This window comes from Lates calcarifer, linkage group LG12 (genome assembly GCF_001640805.2).
Source record: "Lates calcarifer isolate ASB-BC8 linkage group LG12, TLL_Latcal_v3, whole genome shotgun sequence".
NCBI lineage: Eukaryota > Metazoa > Chordata > Actinopteri > Centropomidae > Lates > Lates calcarifer.
This window is the reverse complement of record NC_066844.1, coordinates 8,129,797-8,156,145: the sequence shown is the minus strand read 5'-3', so window position 1 is coordinate 8,156,145 and position 26,349 is coordinate 8,129,797. Positions and strand designations below refer to the sequence as shown.

The following is a 26,349-nucleotide window of genomic DNA, read 5'->3' as shown; positions in this document are numbered from 1 at the left end:
TGTAAAGGTGTCAGACCTTCTTAATGTCCCATGATGTTATTTTAGGTTTTGACTGTTTGCTCAGTTCTTATTGATGCGAGGGAACGTGGTGCCAAATAATGTCAAAACCATTTTACTACATCGTGCGTAATTAACCATTTTTTATTGTTGGTGTAATATAATGATTTAAAGTACTAATCACGTAAAATGCTTAAAAAATATTTGAAGTTTGATGATGATGACACATGTTTTTCCCTCATCTGGAAACAGGAGGCATGGATATTGTGTGCCAGTTTTGCATTGAAAAATACCATTAGTCTTGGGCTGGCCCTGGGAATGTGATTAATCTATATTATGTATATTTTTCAGTGTAGATAAATACCATCAAATTGCACACAAATCAGTGACTATATTCTATTCTAAGCCAGTTGGTGTGACCACAATAGACTCGTTCACCATTTGCAGTAATACCATCAGCACTGTATTTATCATATTTAGCTTTTTACTACGTTTATAATGATTGTAACAAAATGCCTGAAAACACTTGTTTGCGGTGTATTTCCAAATGTGTAAAAAAAAAGGGAATTGTCAATTATTTACTAATAAAAGATTGACAAAAAAAATCCTCTCTCCTCCTCTGGTCCTGCATGCAGCCTGTGTGTGTTTAGTTTCGTTCTCCCTTGAGTTAGGCGGTTGGGGGGGGGGTTAACTTGTTCCTTGGGGGATTCAGTGACAATGTTGTTAGTGATTGGTTGTGTTGTTCAGTTGGCAGCCAGCCACCTGGCTATATATATGTGTGGATATGACACTTGAGATGTGTGTTTGACTGACAGAGGGCTTTTCAGTGCACTTTCAATAGTGCTGAGAGGGCAGAACACTTTTTTTGACACTCTCCACCCCCAATCCCTCTCTAAACCCCAGTTAAGTTTTAGAAACTGTACACAGTACTGTGTAAAAGTTATAGGCACTAAAAGTAAAGTGAGGATGCTTTCAAAAATAATGCCATGAGTAAGTTTTATTTACCATTTAACAGGAAAAACTAAATCAAATCAATATTTGCCTTTTAAAACAGCATCAGTTCTCCTCAGTACCCAGTCTTTCAAGGCACTTGGCAGATAGGTTGTTCTAGGCGTCTTGGAGAACGTGTTCTATGGATTTAGACAGTCTCAGTTTTCCGTCTCATCGTGTAATCCCCACTCCTGGTTGTTCTTGTAACTAAATATTTGTTGTATTTTATGAGTTGTATTTTTATCAGTGTGTATGATGAGATGATGTATTGTCACATGTACTGTGTATTTTTGTTTTTTATGATATATCTTATGGTGAGACCAAAGGGTAATTTCCACATTGTGAACAATAGAAGTTTTTGTATTGGTATTTGCAAGATAGGAATGCATAAGAATCTTAATATGTAATCTTAATCAAGTGCCTTAAACTTTTGCACAGTGCTGTATATATTCAAATTATGTACTTTGTATCTTTCTTCAGTCTAATTCAAAAGCCAAGTCTTTTTTCTTAATAAAGCATGTAAAACTATGTGATTAATGGGAAATATGACTTTAAGTTTTTACACCTGTAAAATAAGCGCTAACTTATCTATGAGGCATCAATATTATAATTAAACATTACAAATAGTAACAGTAGTAGCAGTAGTAGCACAACTACTATTATCACTTATTCTACCATAGTAAAGTTAGATGTTAAAGTCTTTAGGCAGACATGACAACCATCATGTTTTAGCTTCCTGAAAAAACTGAGGTGGTGGGCCCCCACCAGCACTGGGTGCACCCTGGCATCACCCATCATCACCCTGCCTCACCCCCCTCTCTCTGCAGAGGCAGTGACGTCACCGGGCTGTCTCTCACTCCCTTCCTGCTGCATCACAACAGCCGTTAGCAGCTCGAGTAGCACCAGTGACCGGGGGGGGACAGGATCAGGATATCCACCCGCTAATTCATTGATAAAATAACTCCGCGGACTTTGCAGCACCCAACAACATCCTAACACGGAGGTAACCGACAGGAACTGGTTGCAGTGCGATAACCCCGCTCCAGCTGTTGGGATATGGCCAGGCCGGAACAGGTTCTGCTCTTGGAGCCTCAGCACGAACTGAAATTCAGAGGTAGGAGAGGGGAGGGCCCGGCTTTGGGACTGAAGGGGGGGGGCGCCTCTGCCAGGCGCAGGGGCGGATGGGGGGGCAGGCCAATGTTACGGTAACTAAACCGGGGAGAAGCTTCAGCACACATTTTGATAACACTGCACTCATATGAGAAGAATAAGACTGCTCTGAGAGGACGGCAGGTCAACTGACAGCTAGCTAGCTAGCTGGATTAGCTTCCGACGGCTAAGCTAGCCGGGCCCTGTCATGCATCCATGCTGCAGTCTCTAGTTCAGTCTACCAGTACAAGACACGAAACGTATGTCCACAGGGAAACGGCAATCATAATAAACATGTCACAACATTATTGCCCTCTAAATTCACAACCTTTAATTGCACATGAGCTGCAACATCCTTAGCAGGTCTGGCTAGCTGGCATTAGCCCTCTCTCTGCTCTGTTGGACAGCCAGCTGTCATTTAATAACTTGACAGATCACAGAACAGTATAACTCTGCAGCCTCTGCTGCTCAGTATGTTTTAGCTACAGGTCATCAACATGCCACTTTCCCTTTCGTCTGGGATCTACAGTTGCCAATAGACATTTGACTGAGGCTCGGTATGTGGCTGGAAGATGTCACGTTGCTTTAGGCCCAGATAATGTTACATAAACACATATGGTACTATTGTAGTCATTTTATAACAGATTATTGGCATCCTTACACAGTTTGAAATATTCCACCTTGCACTTTGGAGTAAGAAGTTAATACATTTCTTACAATTACTATCAGTAGTTTAGAGGACAGCCTCAAAACAGTCAAACTTTTACTCTAATCAGGAATAAGGTTTTAAGACATCTCAAGGCTGCAACTAATGATCTGCAGATCATTATTTTAATAAATTGATATGTTGTTTTGTTCATAAAATGCCACAAAATTGTGACATACTAATAATAATAATGAATAAAATAAATAAATAGGCATTATAATTCCCCAGAGACCAAGGACATGTTCACATGACTTCTTTTGGTTGCCCAACATTCCAATATCCAGTTTATCAAGATGTGTACCAATGAAAAGCATCAAATCATCATATATGACAAGTTAGAAACAGCACTGTGTTTGACATTTTTGTTTAAATAGTGACCAAAACTGACTAAATAGTGACTATAATAGTATTCATACTTTGGGGATTCATCTGCCCACCCCTAGTGTTTTGGGTTGAGAGGCTCAAAGCAGTCAAAAATGACACTTCCAACAAATCCAGCATGATGCCTCTATTTGTCACAAAAGCCAGAGTGTGTCACTATAGTTGGATTAGCTTCACAGCTAAGTGATTCACACCAAAACTGATCTAATTGATCACGCTATGAATAAGATGACAAGTGAGATATATTTCTGTAGGTGTTAACATCAGTTGTGCAGTTAAAGTATTAACTTTCTAACTGTAAGAGCTGTAACGATTAGTGAATTAATAAATTAGGTGCTCAAAACACTAAATCACCTTAGGCTTTTTGAAACATGGATGGACTTTATTCATAATTTTCATACATTTTATTGACCAAATGGCTCATAGATCAGTAATAAAAGTAATTGTTAGTTGCCGCTTGATTACACTGTAATAGCAAATTATAACAGTATTCAACACATTAAGGTGTTACGCTCACGCTGCCTGTGTGTTGATGATAGTAATAAATTATCTGAGTTCTATGAGACACAGGGTCAGTGTCAGAGTCCATGTTGAGCCTGTGAATTGCATAAGAAATAATATACACCACGAGGTGTTGTATGGAAATGATGGACGAAGTAGACCTGACCCATGACATAATACAGTTTCCTCTGCAGAGCCTTGTTACTCTGTTTTCTTTTTTTCCACTCTTATAAGACACCCCTGAGCACATTACATCACAGTTGCACCATGGCCCCATACCACAGGCAAATAGAGAAGTTGTGTTCAAGTTGTTATCAATTTTTAAAGCTTGCTTTTTGTCAATTTAACTTGTTGGGAGGCCTATTTCACCAGTGACGATGTAGAAATAAGGCTGGAGTTACTCTGTGTTTTATTTATTGTCACCAAATCCCAATGAAAAGACCCAAAATATCTCTCAGTTCTTTCCAACTCTCAAATCCTGGCAGTGGCTCTTAACCTCAAGCCCATGTGTTCCAACTGAAGATGTACATCTTTAAAGAAACAAATCAGAAGTAAATGTTTGCATAGCTGGTGGGGATTAACTGGTATGACATGTGGCTCAGCTATGTATTTTAAATAGTTTTTGAATGCCATGGGGGAATAAGCTGCAGTGTATAAGGCACTGGATATACAGGCAATGCTTGTTAGTTTGATCAGTGTACTGTGTTGTTGGTTTTGGTCTTTTCATGGGATTTGTTCACAACAGGAAATTGAATTATCAGCCTCACCCTTAAACTGATAACTCAGCATGAAGCAGAGGCACTGTTGCTATGGTTACCTGTAGTTTAATATACATTGTGCACTGACTTGTGGTGTTATAAGATTTTAATGGAAACATTCCAGCCAATCAGGAATGAGTATATAGGTAACACTTTATTTTACAGCTCCCAGATTTACAGATAATTTCTTGAAAATTTTCATCTTAATTTTCTTTAAATTTGTTGATATGTAGCTGTTAATTACCATGATATTTCCAAGAAAAGCCTTTGCAATTTGGTACTAATTGTAATAGAAATTATAGGAAAGTTTCCAGGAAATGAGCTGGACAGTACAGGACCTGAAAATAAAGTGTTACCAGTACATAGACATATAGACAGTGTCAAATCACGTGTTGTGTGTTAAACAGATAGAAGGAGCTATGTGTCTTCCTCAATATACTAACAGCGCCTCAAGTCACATTCCTATACTCAAGCTCTAAATAATGTGTAGGCACACAATGTGAAACGTCAGGGGACAGGGAGTAGGTCTGTCAGTAGCAACTTGTTAGCCTCTGTTCAAACCATCTGTGGACCAAATACTCTCAAACGTTAGGTTCTGGGCTTTTTCATTTTTTATTAATTTTCATCTTCGTCAGGGGTAATATTAACAGATCTTTACAAAAATCTCCCAGCTCCCCACTTTTTATGTGCTATTTATAAAATCCAGCCTTGGAAGGCAAAAGCTTCAAATATCAGCTTTTCGTAATAGTTTTTTTACTGCCATTTGTGGGTTTTGTGAGATGGACGGCATCCCGAGAAACTTTCAGGAAGTAGTAGATCAGGTGTACAGTAGTTGGTGGTGTGAGTCCCTTTCATTAAAAGCCTTTAGATGTTAGGCCAAGCTTGTGAGGGTCTGAATTTCCTCTCTGTTTTTGCTCGACGGGGAAAGGAAGTGTCAGTTGCTCTGGATATTTGCTGAGCTGAAACTTTATCTTCAATCTGGTGTATGTGCTAATTCTGAAATAGCTCCATGTTTTCATGCAGCTTCAGTGTGCTTCTCTCAACTGCAAACTTTATCCTCAGCATAAAAGCTACTTTCGTGGCCCTTTGTTGTTTCATTAGAGAACTATACTTGATTAGAAAACTTGGCCTCACTGAGCAGAGGGGCTTGTAATGTTGCATAAGACCACAAGTTAAAAATGTTACTTGGATAAATGGAAGTTGGTCAACAAATGCTGGGTTCACTGTTGACACTTTTAAGAAGTCATGAGTTGTGCTTTTTCTGAAAATATTCTCACTGCTCCAGCAGCTTGAAAAACATCACCAGACCAAAAATGTCTCAAAACCCAAATCAGCTCATACTCATGTGTCTAACCATGATGTGTATGATAATAAGAGATCTTAATATGCAGCAGCAAATAAATTTGGACCTCCTTCATGGATGCAGCATATTTCATGAATAATATTTGTTTTATATGGTTTTTAAGCGATACTGTAAAGTTCTAAAATGAAACTTGGTTTCCGTAAGTCTGACTGATGTAAAATGTGTGGTTTTGGCACTGTGTCCACTGAGTTTGGGAAGTCATATTCATTCGTCATTGCCCTTCACTTGACTATGAATTAGCTTTACTTTCACTAGAGGTATTAGGAAAACACAGGAGTGACTAACGCTTGCCAGTTATCTGGATACAGTTTCTGCAGTGTCCTGTCAATAAAGAAACTGTTGCCAGCAATAGCAGGAATAAATTAATGACATGTAACACTGGGGTTTCGTGAGGGAGCATTTAAGTGATACACAATTACAAGCTATAGATATCTGACCAGTGAGGCTCCTTAGAATATGTGCTATGTGCCAATAATGTCAAAGAAGACTCATTAGGGTCTGGGCTCCCTCCAGGGTCAGTGCATTAGCCAGATTAGATGTTGCATGTTTTGGTACTTTTCTTACTGCACTCATACTAGAGCTCTCATATTCAACACATTTTACTTTTCTGTTAATGTCATTACCCGTAAAGTGAAAAGAAAACCTTACATCAAAGTGGAAATTGAGTCACTTCATTCGTCATTTTAGGATGAATCAGAGTGTGAAGTGCTGCTTTCTCTCGTGGCGGGTATTACCTGTGAGTGCAATAACTATACTTTTTAATATATCTGCTGCCTCTGAAGCGCTGCCCACATCTTATATCAGCAGTTCAAATAGGCCTGGTGCGTTGCTCATTGATGGCTGACATACACGGATGAGATCTATATAGGTGCATAGATTGTTTTAAGTCAACTTATAGAAATAACAGCTCTTAAATCTGGACATTTCTTCAACTGACCTAAAAAAAACATGAACTGTTTCCTAACAACAGCTACTGCCGTTAAACTGACTAGAAGTGACATCAATAGGAGAGAGCATTTCCAGTTTGCGGAAAAAAAACTTGAGCAGAAACACTGGGAATTCAAAAACTTTTGAAATATCACAAAAATGTATCATATTTATACCTGGTGTAAAATGTAATCCAGTCGTAATTTCTAGGAGATAGGGTTGCCTACTGACTTGCAATAAATGCTACCTTCATGAAGATTATAATGCTCAGCTTTTTTTTTTTAACCCATTTTAGAGACGTCTTTATTGAACAACTTCATGGTTACTTTGCAGGCTGAACTTTGTGCTGCTTTTAAACTATTTTGCATCATACTGAAAATACTGTTTCTAATATTATGTCCAACCCATTTACATTAATGAGTGTAGATTCAAATAATAGAAGCATCTGTATTACTTAAGGTCGAGCATTACTTTGACAACCATATAACTGTAAAAACCGATAGAAATGATGAGATACTAATTGGATGTAACTGTTGTCCACCAAGGTTTATGGTAAAGATCAGACAAATGTGTCAAAACGTAGACTTAAAGTCAAGGTTGAAACCATCACCTTTTGAAAATAAACTTGAAGCTATTGTCATAACTTACCCCATAATACTGACAGTCTAGTCCTACATCATGGACAGATAAGTCTCTTAACCTTCACTCACCTTTTAGATTTGGCACAGTGTTATTTTGCTGTGGCTTTTATTGTAAAGGTTTTCTGCATTATTGACAAATCTGTGCAGCTTAATGCATCTGGCCCTAAGAGAGTCTCAGAGAGATGTGGCCTGCATCAACAATGATAGCTGTAATTAGTTCAAGCCAAACTGCATCAACTACTCCACTCATGGCAGTGCAGTGGTTGAAGACTGTGATTTATAGATTTGTACACACTGTCTACTCTTAAAAAGACTTTTGTAGAATTGTTTTTCTTAATCAAGGGGACAGATTAGACATCAGTAGTCTGTATCAATCTAGAGAGTAATATTAAAAAGAAAAAAACAAACAGATGCCTTAGTTTGCACCCATGATATATTTACAATAGTCTACGTCCCACCAGGGTGTGTTTCTGAGATACATATTTGGGATTTTAATGTAAGAAACAGACAGGAAATATTTATTGTGAGGACAACTTCAGGTCAAATGTATAAAAAATCTACAGTAGTTGAATTGGCAGTAAAACCCTGTTTATCTAAATGTCAGGTCAAATAAAGAAAATATGTGGCAGAAGATCCAAACTGTGGGCTGTAAGTTGAATTCTCTTATAATTAAAGTCACATCCAGTAAGGCTTGGTCAACCACATTTAAACGTGTTAGCATACATGTCACATATTTTTTAATAGGCTTTGCTCACTGGTATTTCACTCAGCTAATTTATGAACATTCTGGCCTGTGTCTGCTTTGTATAACAGCACTCTGAGCAGTGAGTCCCTGGTTCGACTCCCGATCTGGCCGGACCTTTACTGCATGTCACTCACCTACTCTCTCTCTCTATTTCCTATCTCTCTTCACTGTCCAATCAAATAAAGGCAAAAAGCTCAAAAAATAACCTAAAAAAATAAAACAAAAAAAAATGGATATCTTTGGGTTTTAGAGTATTGGTTGTACAAAATCTTGGACTTTTGGAAGTTGTTGTGGGCATTTTTCACAATTTTCTGACCTTTTAAAGAATAAATTACTGATCAATTAATTGAGAAAATCATCAACCATATATTACATCTGCTCAGTAAAATGAAGCTCCCACTCTACTGTCTTCCTTGTTAAGTCAGTGTATAAAGACATTATGTTTAAAATATAATACAAAGAGCTGAGTCTGCCCTTGGCTAGCTGTTTTTCTTTTCCTTTTAACTGTGGTCATTCTTCTGCAGCAGTGTATGATGGATTTGCATTTTGATGTGTTTTGATCAGTTCACTAACAGAAAGTCATTTCTTTATATTAGCATGTCACTTTGCTCAGTGCACAGCTCAAACACATTATGTGCTTGTTTGAGATTGTATGCCAGTGGCAGTTTGATTCTCCATCAGTCTGTGTACATGTGTCATTCTCTCCTACCATTTGGCATTCAAACAATACAAATGACGAATAGTACTTTGAAATTAATGTGTGTGAGATCATAACCCTTAAGAGTGTCACTGGCTAACATCACCATTGAAATGGATCTCTGTCCAGTTTTAAATGAGGTAACTATGATTTGTTGCCATTCATCGTGACTTGTGTAGTTTAAGAAATGTCTTTTTTCTGTTCTTTGCCTCAACACCCTTTGATCATGAATTCCTGTTGAAGATTGTACTCTCTAGGGGACATTATCTAATATTTATTTGTCAAATTCTCAAAGACTACCTCAACCTTGTCTCCACCTTGTCTCCTCTCCACACAGGTCCATTCTCAGACGTGGTCACCACAAATCTTAAGCTCTCCAACCCAACAGACAGGAATGTGTGTTTCAAGGTGAAGACGACAGCGCCGCGTCGGTACTGTGTCCGGCCAAACAGTGGAATCATCGATGCAGGCACCTCAATCAACGTCTCAGGTAATAAATGAAGAACTGAGGTGTTCTAAGTAGTATACGGTATACTTATTTATCTAAAGGAATGTAGCTGAAACAATAAGTCAGTCACCAGAAAATGTATTTGACAGGTTAGATTATGTGTATTTTATCGCATTAAATACAAAACATTTGCTTGTTACAGCTTCCCAGAAATTAGGGTTCTGCTCCATTTTCTGTTTACATCTGGGTTTTTTGACAAATTATGCAATTTTAAAACAATTATTTCTTATAAGCTGTGACAAGTATTTGTTGCTTTTGTTGGGATATTCTAGATTACAAGATTAATATCTAAAACGGTCATTAGTTGCAACTCTAGTAGCTGCAGCAGGGACTTGCGAGACTAAATATCTGAGTATCTCTGACTGTGATTTTATTTGTAACTTGATTAAAATAAAACAAACACATGAGGATGACTCAGTATAAGGAAAGAAGGGAAATTATCATCTTTCTAGAATCCTATATGAGTTTGCTTTTTTTACATAAACACCCACGCTGTCTCTCTCCCATTATAAAGTATTCCCCTATCCTCTTGCTCCTGTCCCTCCTGGCAGGCCATATTCCCTGTCATACACTTGGAGGGAGACAGGTACAGTCTAATGTTTCCACACTGTGCCGCCTCTGCCATTTACGGCCACAGACTCATTTTACCTCCTCTCCTTTCTGGTGTCAACAACTACAAACTGTGTCACTGGGGCCTGCTGTCAGCAGTGGGCGACAAATCAACACAGTCTACTCTGTCAGTTTTCGTCATTTTTCACCCTCATTAGACCTTTAAAAGGTCACAGGTTGCAGTCCCAAAGGAATACTGCTGCTTTGAGAAAGTATAGGCATGGTCTGTAACCTCTTTCTGTCCAATCTGTCTTCTGGGAGATCTCGACTCTACATAGTATTATCAGAGCAGTGCACTTAACTGGATAACAAGGGGTTGTGGGTTCTTATCTTGCAGACACTGTGTGTTTTTTAAATGAAAACACACACATTATGAAAACCCAAGTTGAAGACCAGGTGTGATTAACATCACACACTGATTTACCATTTTGGTTGATTGTGTGTGAGGTGTGTACAATACTGACTGACATCTCCCTCTGACTCTCCTGTTAGCTCTGGTGCACCTTTATCAATGGGGGTGCTCCAAACCCTGTAGCCAATTAGGGATTTTTTTCATTCTTTTCAATTCAGCATTCAAAATGGCACATGCCACCTATGTCATCTGGAATCAATGGCTCTGTGTACCGACAGCGTGGTAAACAATACATACTAATAAACACACACTTCGTGTGACTTGTTGAAGATTAAAAATCTGTCGAAAGATGAAATGAAAGTTTAACACAGCAGCTACTCTGTTTGTTGCGCTGTGATTATCAGCTTATATGAGATTCAATGTCATACCTGCCACCTTCTTTGCCCTCCATTTAATTGTGTTTCCCCAATCTTGTTGCTATGAAACACGTAGCGCACTAGTACAGCCAAGTCTGATCCACCAAAATGAATGGTAGAGTGTGCAGGGCTTTTAAATCATAACAAGAGTTGCATACGAGCTGGTCCGTGTATCAGTAATGTGATGTAGAAATAAATATTGACTGACTTTTGTTATATTAACATTGCATTATAGCTTAAAGACTGTGTAGGGTTTTTGGACCACCAGTCGTGCTGTGGAGCAGTGTTTTCTTATGAGCAGACCCTCATTTTGCTGTCTAGTGCACAAGCAGGTGGGTGCAGAGGTCTCACCCTATTCCACCGATCTACAGGCAGTGGTAAAATGCAGCAGTGCACCAGCAAAAGCAGTGAAGAAGAAGACTGCAAGCAAATAAATGTGAACAATGCAGGTTTCAAAAGTTCAAAAACCAGATTTGCTACTGTTTGATATGGAAGGAAACACATTCAACATGTTAGACTCCAGGATGCACGCACCATGTGTGTAAATATACCGTCATTATACACAAGAAAACTCCAAAGGGTAGCTCTGCCTTGCTCTTCCTTCCTGGTCTTAAAAGCTGTATTAGATAAAAATCTCTAAACACATCAGACTGTTTTAGCTGAGTGAAATAAATCTTCTTGGTTGTCAGTATTAGTCTAATAAAAATGCTCCTGTATTATTCTGAAAGCACAAATCCCAAAATAACATCATCCATATTCAGGTATTTAGACAAAAGTATTGAATTTTTGTTTGCACAGGCTCTGTAACTTGCTGCAGTATGTCTCATATTTCTGACCTGTAATATTTTAACAAAGCAGCACAAAAGCTACATAGACGTGCACCCTCATCGAGGCGAGAGAGAACTGTCTGCCACAGGATACCTATAAACTCGAGATGTGTCATTTGCTGGCTTAGCTGAGGATAGACAGTGCTTTTGAAGCTCAATCCAGCTGTAACAGTATATGTTGAATGTAGCAATGACCACAGGAATGTTGCTGAGCTTGATTGGTGTTAGGTAGCAGCATGCAGTGGAAAAATATGTGGCGTGAATATTTCAAAAATCCTTGTGTCCACAAATACTGAGCTTCTTCTGGGAATATGTAAGAAGTTTGTCTGACATACTCGGAACGTATCATCATTCCAAGGGAGCCGGAAAGCAAAAGAACATTACACAATAGAAAATAAAATTTCTTTTGGTGGAAGTATTAGAATTAGTTTCTTTAGCTTCAGTTCATACACTTATTAGTCTGTGTTATGACAGGAGGAAAAAATGGTTCTCCTATCTGAACTGACATCAAGTCCATGAACTGTATATTGCAACTTTGTTGGACCCTACAAATGAACTAATATCAAACATACTAAAAGTACCATTAATAAAAGCAGGTTGTTTGTCGATATTTGAGTGGAAATCGCTTCATATGCACTGTCTGTGTCTCTAAAACTCTATGCATGCACCCATTCATGTTTTCCTACATGTTAATAGTCATAAAAGAGCAAAAGAATCCTGTACTCTGTTGATCGTTTGTGCTTTATTTACAATGTTCCAGTCCTCAGACCTTCATGGGGCTAATGCTTTATTTTATTTTATAGCGCCTGTATTTTCCAGCTAATCATCTGTAAACTTCCCTCAATTAATTGCAATAATATTTCCAAGAGAGGCCTAAGCAATTTGTTATCATTAATTATACACTTTGTCCATTTCCCTTATAATTAGTACCAAACTGCATAGGCCTTTAATGGAAATATCCATCTAATTAACAGCTAAATACCAGTTAAATTTTTTGACTGATACAGTCAACAAATAAAACCTCTAATGAAAATGACAATAATCAGTTACAATAGAAGAAATTGTTGGTGGTATGGTGACTATTTTTTTCACACAATAGAAAAACTGGTATGATAACATGTCTCTGTCCCATGCTCTGTTAGCTGTTTTACACACCAGCTCCATTCTTAACAGGACTTGACCTCAGAGCAGTAGCAGATTTCTTCTAAAGTGCGGTGGATTGAAGTGCTGTTGATTTGTGAGTTATTTCCCAACCTGAAATAAGCTTGGTGGTATACAGTCAGTACTTTTTTCTTTTTGAATTCTATTGAATAAGATAGACCCAGGAGAGCACACTCAGGAGTGTGAGATCCTGCTGCCCCTGAGAAGCCTGAATATGAATACATTTTACGAGTGTTTGCTCTTACATGTTAGTGAGTTTTCCCTCTTGGCCTGTATCTCTACAACTAGGGTTGGCTTCACTCACTTCCCTGCTCCCACGCTATATTGTCTCAGTAGGTTTGCTGATCTTTGACCAAGTTTTTGTGTTGAGTAGCACTGAACAAAGAGGACAGGGAGCACCCTTTTTACACGTAAGGCTTCTCTGAATGGTATGAAAAGGTCTCAGATAGGGGTGTGACCCTGAGTTGTATCTCAGTCATATCTCATTTCATATCATGTTGTGTCATAATGTTCGAAGTAAGGCTGACAAGTGGTGAATTTACCTCTTTGTATATACTGTATGTATATTGTCAAACAGCCTGTTTTGTTATGCTGAGAATTCACTTAAAATGGGTCAGGGAAATGCTGAAGTCTCAGGTTTTATACTTTTATTGAAGCTAAATGACATAATACTTTGAAAGTGGGAAAGAAAAGGCACTGGTAATTTTTCCTGCAGTGAGGGCATATCAAATCTTGGCACTGGAGCTGCATGATGGACATTTGCTGCTATTTTTATATTTTATAGACAAAGCAAGTGACCAATAAATCAGAAAGAATTTTAAGTTGCAGCCCTACATGGCACCATGGTTTATGAACTGAACTGACCCATGAATGTTGTCAGTTGTCAGACCAATAACTGTAGAATGGAACTAAAACATAAATTTCATTTATCAATTAATCAGTCAGTCAACTGGCAGAAGCTTAATCTGAACTATTTTAGTGATTTACTATTAAAGTCATTTTAAAAGCAACAAAAATGCCTTCAGTGGTTCTAGTTTCTTTAATGTGATGATTTGCTGCCTTTCTCTGTTTATAGAATTATAAATGGAACATCTCTGGGGTTTTTTTTTTGTTTTTTTTTTTTTGTTTTGTTTTTTTTATCTGCTGGCTAAAACAAGACATTTATAGACATCACCTTGGGCTCTAGGGAATTGCGCTGGACATTCTTAAATATTTCCTGATATTTTGTAGACCAAACAGTTAATCAGTTAAAAAGAAAACAGCAGGCCTAAACCTAGCCTCTGTAAGCACTTCAAGGTAAATAGTTAGTGGTAATTCTGTTGTGAGCATCTTGTCTCTTGTGACACTGTTAATTAGTTGAAGGAAAGGAAAGTTTTCTTACCTGCCTCCCTCACCACCCCCACCCTGTTCCATTTATCATCAACAAGCAGGCAGGCGATTACCTGCTTGACCGTGTTGACTACAATTAGCCTCTGTGAGTTTTATAAATGATTGCCCAGCATGAAGTAGGAATACTAAATTGCGCCATTAGCAGAAGTAGCTTTTTGTAAAGGTGTGTTCAAAGGCTGTAAATCAAAAACAATTTAAATCAGTTTTTCCCCTTTCTGTGGCTATGTTTTTTCCATTTCAGTCTTTGGCTTGGGACCCTTTTTTATGTTGCTCAAATAACTTACATGCTTTCCTGCCTCCATTCTATATTATTGTCCCCTTGGACCTGAAGGTAGATGGCCGTGCAAATTGGGTCTGACTGAAACAGGACGTTCTCAATCTGTTCATGCCGTCTGTTTCTGGTTTGCGATATTGAACTGCCCTGATTGCTGTAATGGTGCACTACATCTCTGAGGCTTTCCACTCTAGGGAGAATTGGCATGTGCCATATATGAAAACCATCCTGATAGCTACACAGGCTTTGAAATTAGGAGGTCATTTGTTTTCGAGTGAAAGCCAAAGAGTCACGCAGGCATCTCGCAGACATAGCTGGTACTGATGTCAAAATATGCCTTTGAATCACACCCTCATTTAAAAAGATCAGCCATCAATGGACATTTTCATCTGCTCTGCACTAAACTTGAACACGGACATAAGAAGGTGATTGTAAATCATCGTTACAGCTCTAAAATACTTTCTCAGTCATTGGAATGACATCAAATAACACACCACGGACTGAGGGGACTGATGTGGTGATGGTTTAAAGTAGTATTCCAACTCCACACCTGCTTTTTGTTAGAGCGATATGTAATGTTAAGAAAGAAAAAGGCAGGGTTGGAAGCTGTTAGCAAGATTACCCCCTTGGGAATTTGTAGATCTGTCAGTGTTTCGCCGTCATGGTAACACGAACATAGAAATAAATCATCTCCACCACTTTTTCCGAGCAGCAGGGGCAAGCCCAGATTCTTGAGGACGTGGAGGCCCTAGTTTACTGTTTGACAAATACATGGGTATTTGATACTCACTAATTCCTATTTAATCTGAGGAGCGAGCACAAGAGTTGAGGAAGGGAAAGAGATGGAAAGTTGCTGACAAAGAAGAAGCAAAGGCCTAATTTCTTGTGTTCCGTGAGTGTTCATATTTGGAAATCATGTTGTGTTCCTGCCTGTCTGCTGCAGTTTGGATGACACTAACTACACTCTTTGACACGTTTTCTTGAGCCTCCTGAGGATGAGGCTTAAGATAGGAAGTAATAAAACAGGTGGAGTCATTACAAAACAAAATGACTCTGCTAATTCTGTGTTGGGACTTCCTGGTCACGCAGTGTGCTGTTGTGTAACTTTTGTCACTTATCTTCCCCATGTTTTATGTGACTCCTAATTTTTAGCTGTTAACTAAAGACAAATAAATAATCTGCACCACAGTATGTTTTCCTTCCTGAGCTGACACTGTCATTTTTTTGTTTACAGTTATGCTGCAGCCTTTTGACTACGACCCCAATGAGAAGAGCAAACACAAGTTCATGGTCCAGTCCATGCTAGCACCTCCTGACATGACTGACATGGAGGGAGTGGTGAGTGTGGCTCATGTTTTTAATATCATTTAATATCATGCCTCTTATCTGAATCCAGGTCTCATTAATTGATCAGTTATAAGAGTTATTGTTATATACAACATGAAAGCACTAAGTAATTGTAGGCTTTATCGTCCCCACTGGTTTTCTGTCATTTTTTGATTGGTATGACCCTGAAAAAGGTATTAAGTTGAATTCTATGTGGTGTTAACATGCCCTTAAAAAGTCCTAAACCTAAGTTAGTGAACACTGCAGAAACTCTGGTCACTGTGTATTTATCTGTGCCAGTGTTTGCAGATGTTTTAAATCCAAAATGCACTTGCACACAGTCTCTCGTACAGACAGATACTGTTATCAACTTTGCCTTTAGTCTGACTCACCGGATGTAGACTGTGGGTGAAAGCCTGCCACTGGCCCTGTATTTCGAGCTCCATTCTTCTCCCCTTCCGCTGTCTGCATGTCACCGTTTTCAAAATCCCCTCTGTTCCTGCAAATAACAACAACAATTTCTGAGCTAGTGACCTACACACTGAAAATGGCAAGTCTTTTCTTATCTGTAAAAGTCGTATCACACAATCGACATACATCTTTACTGTTTTATGTGGTGTTTTCTTTTGCTTGCAATTTGCCATTTTAACTGATAGCACAGCGACACTATTTTTCAGGAGTACTATTGCTGCATCCTGGGTGTAGTGCTCCCCAAGATGATTGTGATCGACTTAAAGAAATACAGACAAGTCAGAGTGTTTTTTTTTCCTTTAGCAGAATGGTAATGGGTGCAGCCAGACTATTCTCCAGAACTGACACAGAACTGAGGAGGTGGGTCTGGCTATGGGAGACTATTTTGTCCTTAACAGGACAAGAAATTCATTCACTGAATTTAACTGTGGAGAAAGAGGCAGTTGAGGTGTATCTCCCAGCCTGAATGAGTCTGGGTCGCAGTGCTGACACACGGCAATAAAATCAAAACAAACATGGCTTAGTTCTAACAGCGTGTGTGGTCTCACTTTTTGCAGTCACTGGCCAACATACAGTAAATCGTCACTAACATGCTAACAATTGTCTTGAGAATTTGCTGTGATATTGTGACACCACACAGCTACAAAGACACTGTACTGAGGCACAGCCTGAACCCCAGTGGGGAGTTGTGCAGGCCTGTGATTGTAACAGAGGTTAGACTTGAAAGCAGATTTTTGAAGTTGGGTTGTAAGAGGAGCACAACAGAGAGAGACTGCAGTCCTCCTGGTGGTTAATCTCTGTCCTTTGTTGTTTTACACGAGATGTGGAGTCAGGGAACAATGAACAGAGCAGATCTCCCTGATAACAGTCCAGCTGTTGACGGAAATCTTAAAAATGCAAGTTGACTAGGAGCACGGTCGCAGCTACAGCCACTGCCTGAATGAGTAGTAATGGCAAGTATTTAAGCAGCATTTTGCAGTTGTGGCGTATGTTTTGTGCCTAATTCCAAGAGAGCTTAATTTTATCACTTTTCCTCTGTTGAAATTTCCATTTTATATGGGATTCAAAGGCAACCTTGGGATTACAAGCCTAGAAAGGATTTTTCTAAACATTAAGCTTTTGCCACCCAGTTTGGACAACAGGAAACTAGCCAACTTTACTTTTGATCCCTTGAACAATCTAATATATTCTGGAAAATGATTTAAGAAATGTTTTCTTATCATCAGGAATTATTGTTATAAAGCTGGCACATACATAAAAAATGTGATAGAAATGTCAATAAATTTGTGCACTTGGTAAATAATTCTAGGTCATATCAGGCCTACTTTTTCACTGATATCTTTCATTCTTTGATAGGTATGACAGTATGCAATTGCCTGTTAAGTGGTATTAAAAGGTCTTACATTCAATTAAGTAATAAATACAGAAGCCTGTTTCAATGATAGATTCATAAAAGTTGCTGTTACTATAATTTGGTTTTAATATTTTTTTTGTTCACTTTTTGCCTTGCTTAAACATAACCATTCTTTATTTTTGGTTCTGTGTCTCTCCAGTGGAAGGAGGCGAAGCCAGAGGAGCTGATGGACTCTAAGCTGAGGTGTGTTTTTGAGATGCCAGTGGAGAACGAAAAAACGGTAATTGCTCTCTTGCTGTATTTGTCTCACCGTGTTGGTTTTTGTTGTCAGTACATTTTGGATATCAAAGAGACTAAAGGGAGCGAAACATCTCGTTGTTTCCTTCCAGAATATTGAAAATAAAAAAATCACACTAATTGGCCTTAGCAGGATGCCACAATGCACTGTATGTTTAATGGTCAGTTGTGTCATTCTTTATTTATCATGCTGCTTGTTTTCATCAAATGTAACAGAAAGATGCCCTCTATGCCTTCTTTCTACAGTTGGCTGTGGAAACTCAATACACTGGAACTTAAGAAAACACATGCAAATAGACTAAACACAAGCAAATTTCAGTTTCCAGATCTTTTTGGGTTGTTTGTTGTCCATTTGCATGTGTTTTCTTAAGTTTCAGCTTGTTGAACTCACTCAGCCTATCTTTCTGTTCAGTGCAACATTTGTTAATATTTGTCCGAAGGAGGGGGTGACATTATTTATGGTTGTTTTCCAGCACCCCACCTTTTTAATAGTCTGCAGTATCCGCCTTCCCTTTCTCTGTCTCCGTTTCATCTGTTCCATCTCTCGTCTTCTTTTTGTATTTACTCATTCTTAATCTTTCCATCTATGCTGTCTTTGTCTATTTTTCTGGCATTGTTCTCTCCCTCTTTCTCCATCTTGTCCCACTTTCCTCCACCTCCACCTCTCTCTTCTTGCCTCACCCACACTCTCAGGCATCAGCAACCCTTCAGAGGGCCACTTTGTTCACTCTCACACGCAGTTTGTTATTGTTGAGATTCCTCTCAGACCCCACATGACTGTAGAGACATTATCTCATCACGATATGAGCTGAGTACACCGGTTTCACGAACACCAGAAGGGGAAAGGACCTGCGGTAGTTGTTTTCAATTCATTATGAGCTGTGCGATACATACACATGGCTCCCAGTCAGCACTGTGCTCCACAGAGTCCGTTAGACAGATATAAAGCTGATAGAAACCAGCTTGATCCACTTATGAAAGGCACCCCTGGGTGACCTCTTTTGTAAACATAGAGATGGGAGCATTGAACATGCAAGAGATGGTTATGCAGTACAGACTTGACTCCATAAGCTGATGTTTTGGCACAAACGTACAACGCTGTATTAGGGCCATTAGGGCCAAGTTACAGAGCCTGGGGAAGGGGGTAATATTTTGAGAAAAAAATCTTAATTTCCGAGATTAAAGCTGTAAATTTCCGAGATTAAAAACTCATACACTCTGTTATTAAAGTCACACATTTCTGGAGAAAAATATTATGTTTAATCATCAAGGAACCTCATCGCTTCACTTTGCAAGTTTGGATCAATCTCATCACACCACAGACGCTGTCGGTAAACAAGGAACGCTCGAGTTGAGGCTCCTGCAGGCCTCTGCTTTCCATACATACTACACATTAAAGCCTGCCAAGTCTGCAAATGTAAACTGCACCCGTGTGCCAGCCAAGCCATTGCTCAAAAGTTGCCATAGAAACATTTCAGCAACAACAGTATACATATTGCATTATAACTCGTCCCCCCCTCTAACCCACTTACAGCATGACATGGAGTCCAACAAGATGATGTCGTCCAGCTTGCTGAAGTCAGAGTCCTCTGCGCTGCCTGTGAAGTCACTGAGCTCCACCCTCGATGATGGGGAGGTGAAGAAGATCATGGAGGAGTGTAAGAGGCTGCAGATGGAGGCTCAGAGGCTACGGGAAGAAAACAAACAGATCAGGGTGAGTGGGATGCCCAAGGACCAGAGGGAGTTAAGGTTTCTATTAATCATTTTGCTTTATTTTCCATTTCCGTGGCTCTATACAGACACAGGTACAGAGATGAGAAAGGATATGCAAGGTTTCCCCAACAAATTTGTTTGGTGGAACTGATATAATAACCTCAAACTGATATACCTCAAACTAACTTCAAATGGATGCAGACTCTATTAGATTAAAAAAAAAAAAAACATGTGTCAGCAACTAGACTAACTAGATAGACTATGATGATCTCAGAATAGTTCCAGCATACAACAGAGCACACAGGACAGTTTGCAAACAACACAAAATATAAATAGAATAGAATAAGAATGAATTAAGATAAATATACTGAATATACTGAACTGTATATGGCTGGCGGTGGATGAGGTTTTTGAGTGTCCGGGTGGGTTACTGCATTAAGTGGCTACCACTCCTTCCCTTCTGTCCTCTACCCTATCTCCTCCTCCCCCCAGGAGTGAGGAGTTGTAGAGCATGATGGCATGATGGACAAAGGAGTCCTTAAGTCTGTTGGTCCTGATTATCAAACCAACTTCTTCTTTTGCTGCTCTTATAAATTAATCACTACAAAGCAAACCCTAAGCTGTCATCAATTAATCACCTGCTCAGCTGAATCAGACAGATCCTGACACATCTTGTTATCAGTGTTAGATGACAGTTTAAACAGTCACCGCACTCATTAAATCTGTGACCTGTGATTAGAGGCCTCGTCGCCCACTAATCACAGGTTTGGTGGTTTGATCCCAAGTTCAAGTGTCCTGGGACCTGACACTGAAATCCGGACTGCTCCGATGGTAGCTCATTTCCCATGCATGTGTGGATATGAGAATACTGGATAAAAGTTACTGTATGAAGGTCAAATGTTCAGCCAACATGTACTATAACTACAGTTGTCTTCATTATTGATCAGTATGCTGATTATTTGATCTATAAAGCATCAGAAACTAGTGCAAATGCTTATTATAATTTCCCAGGAATCCAAGCTGACATATCCCACCCACTGGATCCTTTGTCCTTGGCAGTATGTGTTTTGGTCCTGTGCTGAAATCAGTCTTCACACAACCTCGACAAATTACATTGTTTGAAAGTTCTGAGTCTCCTGATTCTGATTGTGTAAAGCGTTTGAGGATCCCCATATCACTGCTATTGACACAGAATTGGTTCAGATGTTGGGTATGGCTCCAAAGTGTTATCTACACAGAAGATAGTACTTCAGGCCTTATATTCTCTGTTTTATGCCAAAAAAAGCAAAAAAAATTACATTTTAAATGATTAAATTATCAGAATTGTTGCCAATTAATTTTCAGTTAATCTGACTATTTCCTTGATTGATTGAAGAAATTAATTTAAATAAATTGATTAACTCAATCAAAAATAAAAGTGGCAAATTATCATTTTAAACAAATTGGAACCAATTATTGGCATTTTACTTGAAAAAATGATCAATATGTTCAAGATCAAAAATATTTGAAGATTAATTTTCTAATGTCATTGCTGCTCTACAGGCAACTAATCAACTCATTGACCCCTCTAATATGTTCTGTACGTTGACTCTTGTAACATATGGTTTAGTTCAAACAACAATGTAGCTTGAGGATTAAATCAAAGACATAGGGGAAGTGTTACTCTGCTGAATGAATGAAGGGAAAAAAAACTCCCTTCATCTCAATCATTAAAATTAGCAGATGACATCACTGAACGTCCGGAGTCACATTTGCGTTTCTTGATAATGTTTTTGTGTTGATTGATGTTCACAATCAAGATAAGCAAATTAAGTGGAAATTTGAGTCACACAGAGTTGATCTTCCAAATGGCTCTGCAGTGGTTCTCCACCCTGTGTTGTATTTCTTTGAACAGAGACAGTCACTCAAGACTGAGGTTTGCACTAAGTGAAACTGCTCGTATCTATAATCAGCGGCAGACCTCAGGGTTCAACGCTCGTAAGGCAATTGTGCAAATCAACGAGCGTGCCATCAATCATAACGATCAATGAAGTAAGGTTTGAAATTGGGTTTTGTTATAGGCTTGGTTGGAAATCTGTCACGTCGCACACATATACACACACGCGCACATGCTCACACACACCGCAGACAGCCCAAGAAAGAGTTGTCCTCCCTTCAAACAACACCACCACCACCTCCTCCCCTTTAAGTTATTGCCAGAGGCAGAACGACTGTTGGCTGTTCCTGCGGCTTAGATTAAACTAACAGAGAGCTGCCCCCCACCCACCCGCTGCTGGGAAATGAAGTGTGTTAAAGCCTGGCGCCTTCTGCGGTCCTCTGGGGATTTGGTCAGATGAAGATTTAACCAGATCCTATTTCTTTGAGCTAATAAATAAATACTGCCTTGTTGACTGATTGACAAACTCATCATCTCTTCTCCCCTTGTTGTCTTCTTTCTTCTCCATCTCTGCATTGCCTTTTTTTTTTTTTTTTGGTTTCACTATCCCACCTCCACCCCTCTTCCTCTTCCCACACACTTTCTCTCTTTCATCATTTCTCAATTATTTCCTCCTGCCCTCCAACCCTGCGTTTCAGGAGGACGACGGCCTGCGGATGAGGAAGAGCAATGTGATGTCTTCTCAGCACACCTCCGTTGGCATGAAGAAGGAGGAAGGGTTGAGCGCCCGCACGGTGGCCCTCATCATGCTTTTCTTTGTGGTGGGCGTCATAGTGGGCAAGTTGGTCTTGTAGAGCGCAGAGCAGCTCTTTGGTTGGCCGCAGCATGCTTTCGGGGGATGAAAACAAAAACACGGGATCTGGGATTTTTGGATCAGGAAAAAAAAATGCCATATCCGCTGGGTGGTGGGGTGGGGGTGGTACAAATTTTGATTCAGTCTAATTTATGTAAAAAAACAAACAAAAAAATTCAACGGTAATGTATGAGAAAAAAAAAGAAGTGAAATCATCTTATGAACAAACCTACTGTTACAGGTCTTGCCTCTACGTAATCATCACATAATCAGTCTGGCCCTCTTCCCAAAGTTTCATGTATACAGATGACTGGTTCCGTGGGGGTGGGGGGTGGGGAGATCGGTCGGGGGTAATGGAAATATGAGTTAATGCTAGTGATTCAGACCAATGGATTTTCTAACACTGGCGAGGTAGTGTTGGTGAGAGTGAGTCAGTTTGCAATTGTGCGAATGTCATTTTAGTGCATTGTTGTTTCTTTTTACTAAATGACGGAGGCCAGAGCCTATGTATATGTAAACGTAACCCCCCACCACACACACACACACACACGCAAACACACTGTACAGTATATCCAGGTGTTCCTTCCAGCTAAACCCCCTTTAAAAAAGGGATTTAACCAGAGAGATGATCCACACAGTCGGGGTTTCACACAGGGCTATCAAACTGACTCCTCCAATCAGAGGCTTTGTAAAATCTGCTTGTCTCTGATTGAACAACCTTGATCAGCTTATGAAACACTATACCGTAGGTATTTTCTTTCCTTGTGTCCTTTTTATTTTCAGTCTACCTTACTCCTGTCACCCATCACTCGGTATTCACCACATCCCCAGTTGTCAGAGGGGGATGTTTGATGATTGCATGCGTTCACACAGAGTGTTGCATCTGGACTTTTGAATCTAATTTAATTGCTTTTATAATGGTGATAATAATAATGTCATTTGGCTGTAGGTTTGCACAACTACATTTTCTGATTTTCTTTTCTCTCTCTTTTCTGTTTTGTTGCATTTTTATGATTTTAAGTGAATTTTTTTTTTCCTCCTTTGGTTGTTGTTGTTGTTGTTAGGGTTGAAGCATTTAAGAATATTTGCAGCTACCTGAAATGAGATTTGTAGGATTAGATCATTTCTATAAATGTTCTTCAGATGAAAGCCTTGCCTTGTGACCTGTTTGGGCAAGTTATTCTCAGGCCAAGAAGGAGGTATATATACAGTACATTAAAATAATAATTATATATATATATATATATATATATATGTATGTATATATATGTATGTATGTGTATATATATATATATATATATATATATATATATAGTACACGCACGCACACAAACAACACAGAAAGCATGCATATGTATAGTAAGAAACCACAAATGGACAGAAGGTGCATATAGAGGCGAATGGTTTTGTGTTTTCCTGACAACATCACCAAGGTCTTGTTACTGTGTCCTAGCAAAGGGACCTTGGTCTTTTTCAGCTCTTTTTTTTTCTGTTTTCTCCATATTTTCTTACTGAGCCATACATTTGTTGACATTCTGTTTTATTTGGGCAAATGTATGTCAGAGATCAGCTGAGTGTTTTAAGCTAGCTGCTGCAGTTCTCCACTGCTGGTCTGGTCATTATTGCTGGTTCTTTTTTCTGTTTTTCTTTCACTCCACTTCAGGCCTTTGTTCAGTTTTTGGTGTTTGTTCAGCATTTATCCAATGCTTATTAACGTTATATCCTCACTGCATTTGAAGTTGTGTTCAATTTTAATGCACTAAGGTTAAGAGTGTTTCTCCTTTGATCTTCCTGCAGCATACAACCTTTTTTTTTTTTTTTTAAATCAAAAAAAAGAGGGGGGGAAAAAAAAAAAAAAAAACATACAGCCTAGCTATAGCCTTGAGGGGACCACATGATGACATTGTACTGTTCCAGAGCCAATGGTTATTTTTGTGTCAAAAATAAACAAAAGAAAAACAAATTGCTTCATCTCCAAATTTGCATATTTAGGGGGAAAAAGCAGTGGAGAGTGTCATTCATTCTACTTTACATCATTTGAGGGGAAAAAGAGCAATTGGTTACATTTTTATCCTCATAAGATTAGTAAGCAGGAGTGTTTTCCGCTTTGCTAGAAAAAGAAAAATACAAAAATCCACCATCTTTTCATGTTAAGCAGAGTGGAAGATGATAAGTTTGGCTGGCGGGTAAGAGATTAAAATAAACATGAGTGTGTGTTTCTACTGTATCTCTGTAAAGCTGTTGGGTTGAGGATGACTTGCTGCTTAGAGGGAGGGCAGAGCGGACCTGAGCTACAGTCCCATCTTGGGTTTTCAGGCCTGGGTCACATAGTACTTACAGAAAATTCTTCTTGTTCAGTGAATCCTGGTTGGAGTATCAGAACATTTTGCAAAAGGAAAAATACTTTGCCAAGTACCAGATTATGCTGTTAACATTAATTAACTGATGCAGTAAACCTTGGCAATGTCGGTACTCAAAGCAGGATGAAACAAACAAAAATAATTCTATGTAAATACTAATGGATCCAGGCCCAAGTTGTAAAACACACTACACTGATCTGTCCTGGAGTCTCTGACCATCACCGTGATCAATATAAGCAGTCGGGAAACTGTTTTGTATGTATATAAATAAATAAATAAGTCTATCTGAGAAGATGATTAATATTCCTAGTCAAGTAGTCTCTCTGGTGTATAAAAACAACCCAACCTGGTTGGACTATGTAGCATCTTAATAAATTAAATGAATAAAGCCCCTACCTTACTGTGTGAAGTCATTTCCTGTTACGCAGACAGGGCACAAGGTGTCTTTATCCTGTGAATAAAACGGTACCCCTAGGAACAGTGGGGGGAAAAAGTGAAAGAAATTAATATTCTGATTTTTTTTTTACAGTGCAGTTAAAGCTTTCTCTATTTTCACTGCAGGTAGCCATTACTCCATAGGTTCAAATTCATGTGGTCTGAAGGATGAACAAACAGTTCTGAAAATGAAACTGGCTGTTTGTGTCTTATTGTGTGGGAAAAAAAACAGCTTGAGGAAGGGAAAAATGGTGCCCAATGAGGTCCATTTGTATTCATAAATAAGCGCAGGTCAGCTAACAGTTTGAGATGCATTTTGTACTCCACTGTTTTACGATCAAAATCAATGCAGCATAATCAGATATTTTTAATCTATGCATTCCTCTTCCCTGTCTTACTTTCCACCATGCAGTGGTGAAAAGTAACTCAGTACATTTACTCAAGTACTGTACTTAAGTACGATTTAAAAAAAAAAAAAAAAAAAAAAAAAAGTACCTGTACTTTCTACTCTTCTTTTTAGTAGGAAATATTGTACTTTCTACAGCCTGAATTCTCCCCAATGCCCCATCAGTTCAGTCAGACGATCTGGGTGTGTTTTGATAGTATGTAATCTAACTTCAAGTCTTGCAAAAATGGTTCTTAAAAAAAAAAACACACAAAAGTTTCATTTACTTTAGTTATGTTACAGTTCAGGATTCAGCAGACACATTCAAGCAGAAAGTACAATGATACTTTAATAAATAAGCAAAAAGAGCAGGCTTACATGCAGATGGGTAAGATAGCTGGAACACTGGGAGGCAAAAAACACACACAGGAATCGGGAACTCTAGAAATATCCCACATGAAAAACCCATAAGCAGAGGAACAAGGCAACTTCAAGGAAACACAAAGGAAAGAAGGGAAGTAGTACATATAGACCAGGTTGATTACTGAACGAGGTGCAGGTGGGGGAGAGACCAGGCAGAGGCAAGGCTGATTGGGGAAGTGGGAACAGGTGAAGGGATGAAACACTGGAGGGAAAAATGCACAAGGACAGGAAGCAAAACCACAACAATCACAACAAGGAAAGTAATTCAAAATAAAACATGGAAATAACAAGTCCAGAGAGATTAACGGGCAGGTCATAACTAGTTCTTGTCTAACTGAAGTCTAAAAAGATTTCATAATCTCAAACAAAATGTCACCTAATGGTATCTTGAGCTGTGCTGATGAATAAGAGCAGAAAAGTTAGACAAAAGCACTTCACTTATCGCTTAGATGTCTCAAGGTCCAA

General features: G+C 38.9%; 1 protein-coding gene and 1 long non-coding RNA gene across 2 annotated transcripts; one reads left to right on the top strand and one right to left on the bottom strand.

Moving 5' to 3' along the window:
• Positions 1–1,837: 1,837 nt before the first annotated feature.
• On the top strand, positions 1,838–24,099 carry vapb (VAMP (vesicle-associated membrane protein)-associated protein B and C). The gene is made up of 6 exons (XM_018661814.2): positions 1,838–2,101; positions 9,193–9,345; positions 15,626–15,729; positions 17,742–17,822; positions 19,374–19,553; positions 22,127–24,099. The coding sequence occupies exons 1-6, from the start codon at positions 2,044–2,046 to the stop codon at positions 22,280–22,282; spliced, it is 732 nt and encodes a 243-aa protein (XP_018517330.1). The 5' UTR covers positions 1,838–2,043; the 3' UTR covers positions 22,283–24,099.
• LOC108873561 (uncharacterized) lies at positions 23,781–26,088 on the bottom strand. The gene is made up of 2 exons (XR_001959502.2): positions 25,840–26,088; positions 23,781–25,112 (listed from the first exon to the last, which is right to left on the bottom strand). It is a non-coding gene; the product is annotated as an uncharacterized LOC108873561 (long non-coding RNA).
• Positions 26,089–26,349: the final 261 nt, after the last annotated feature.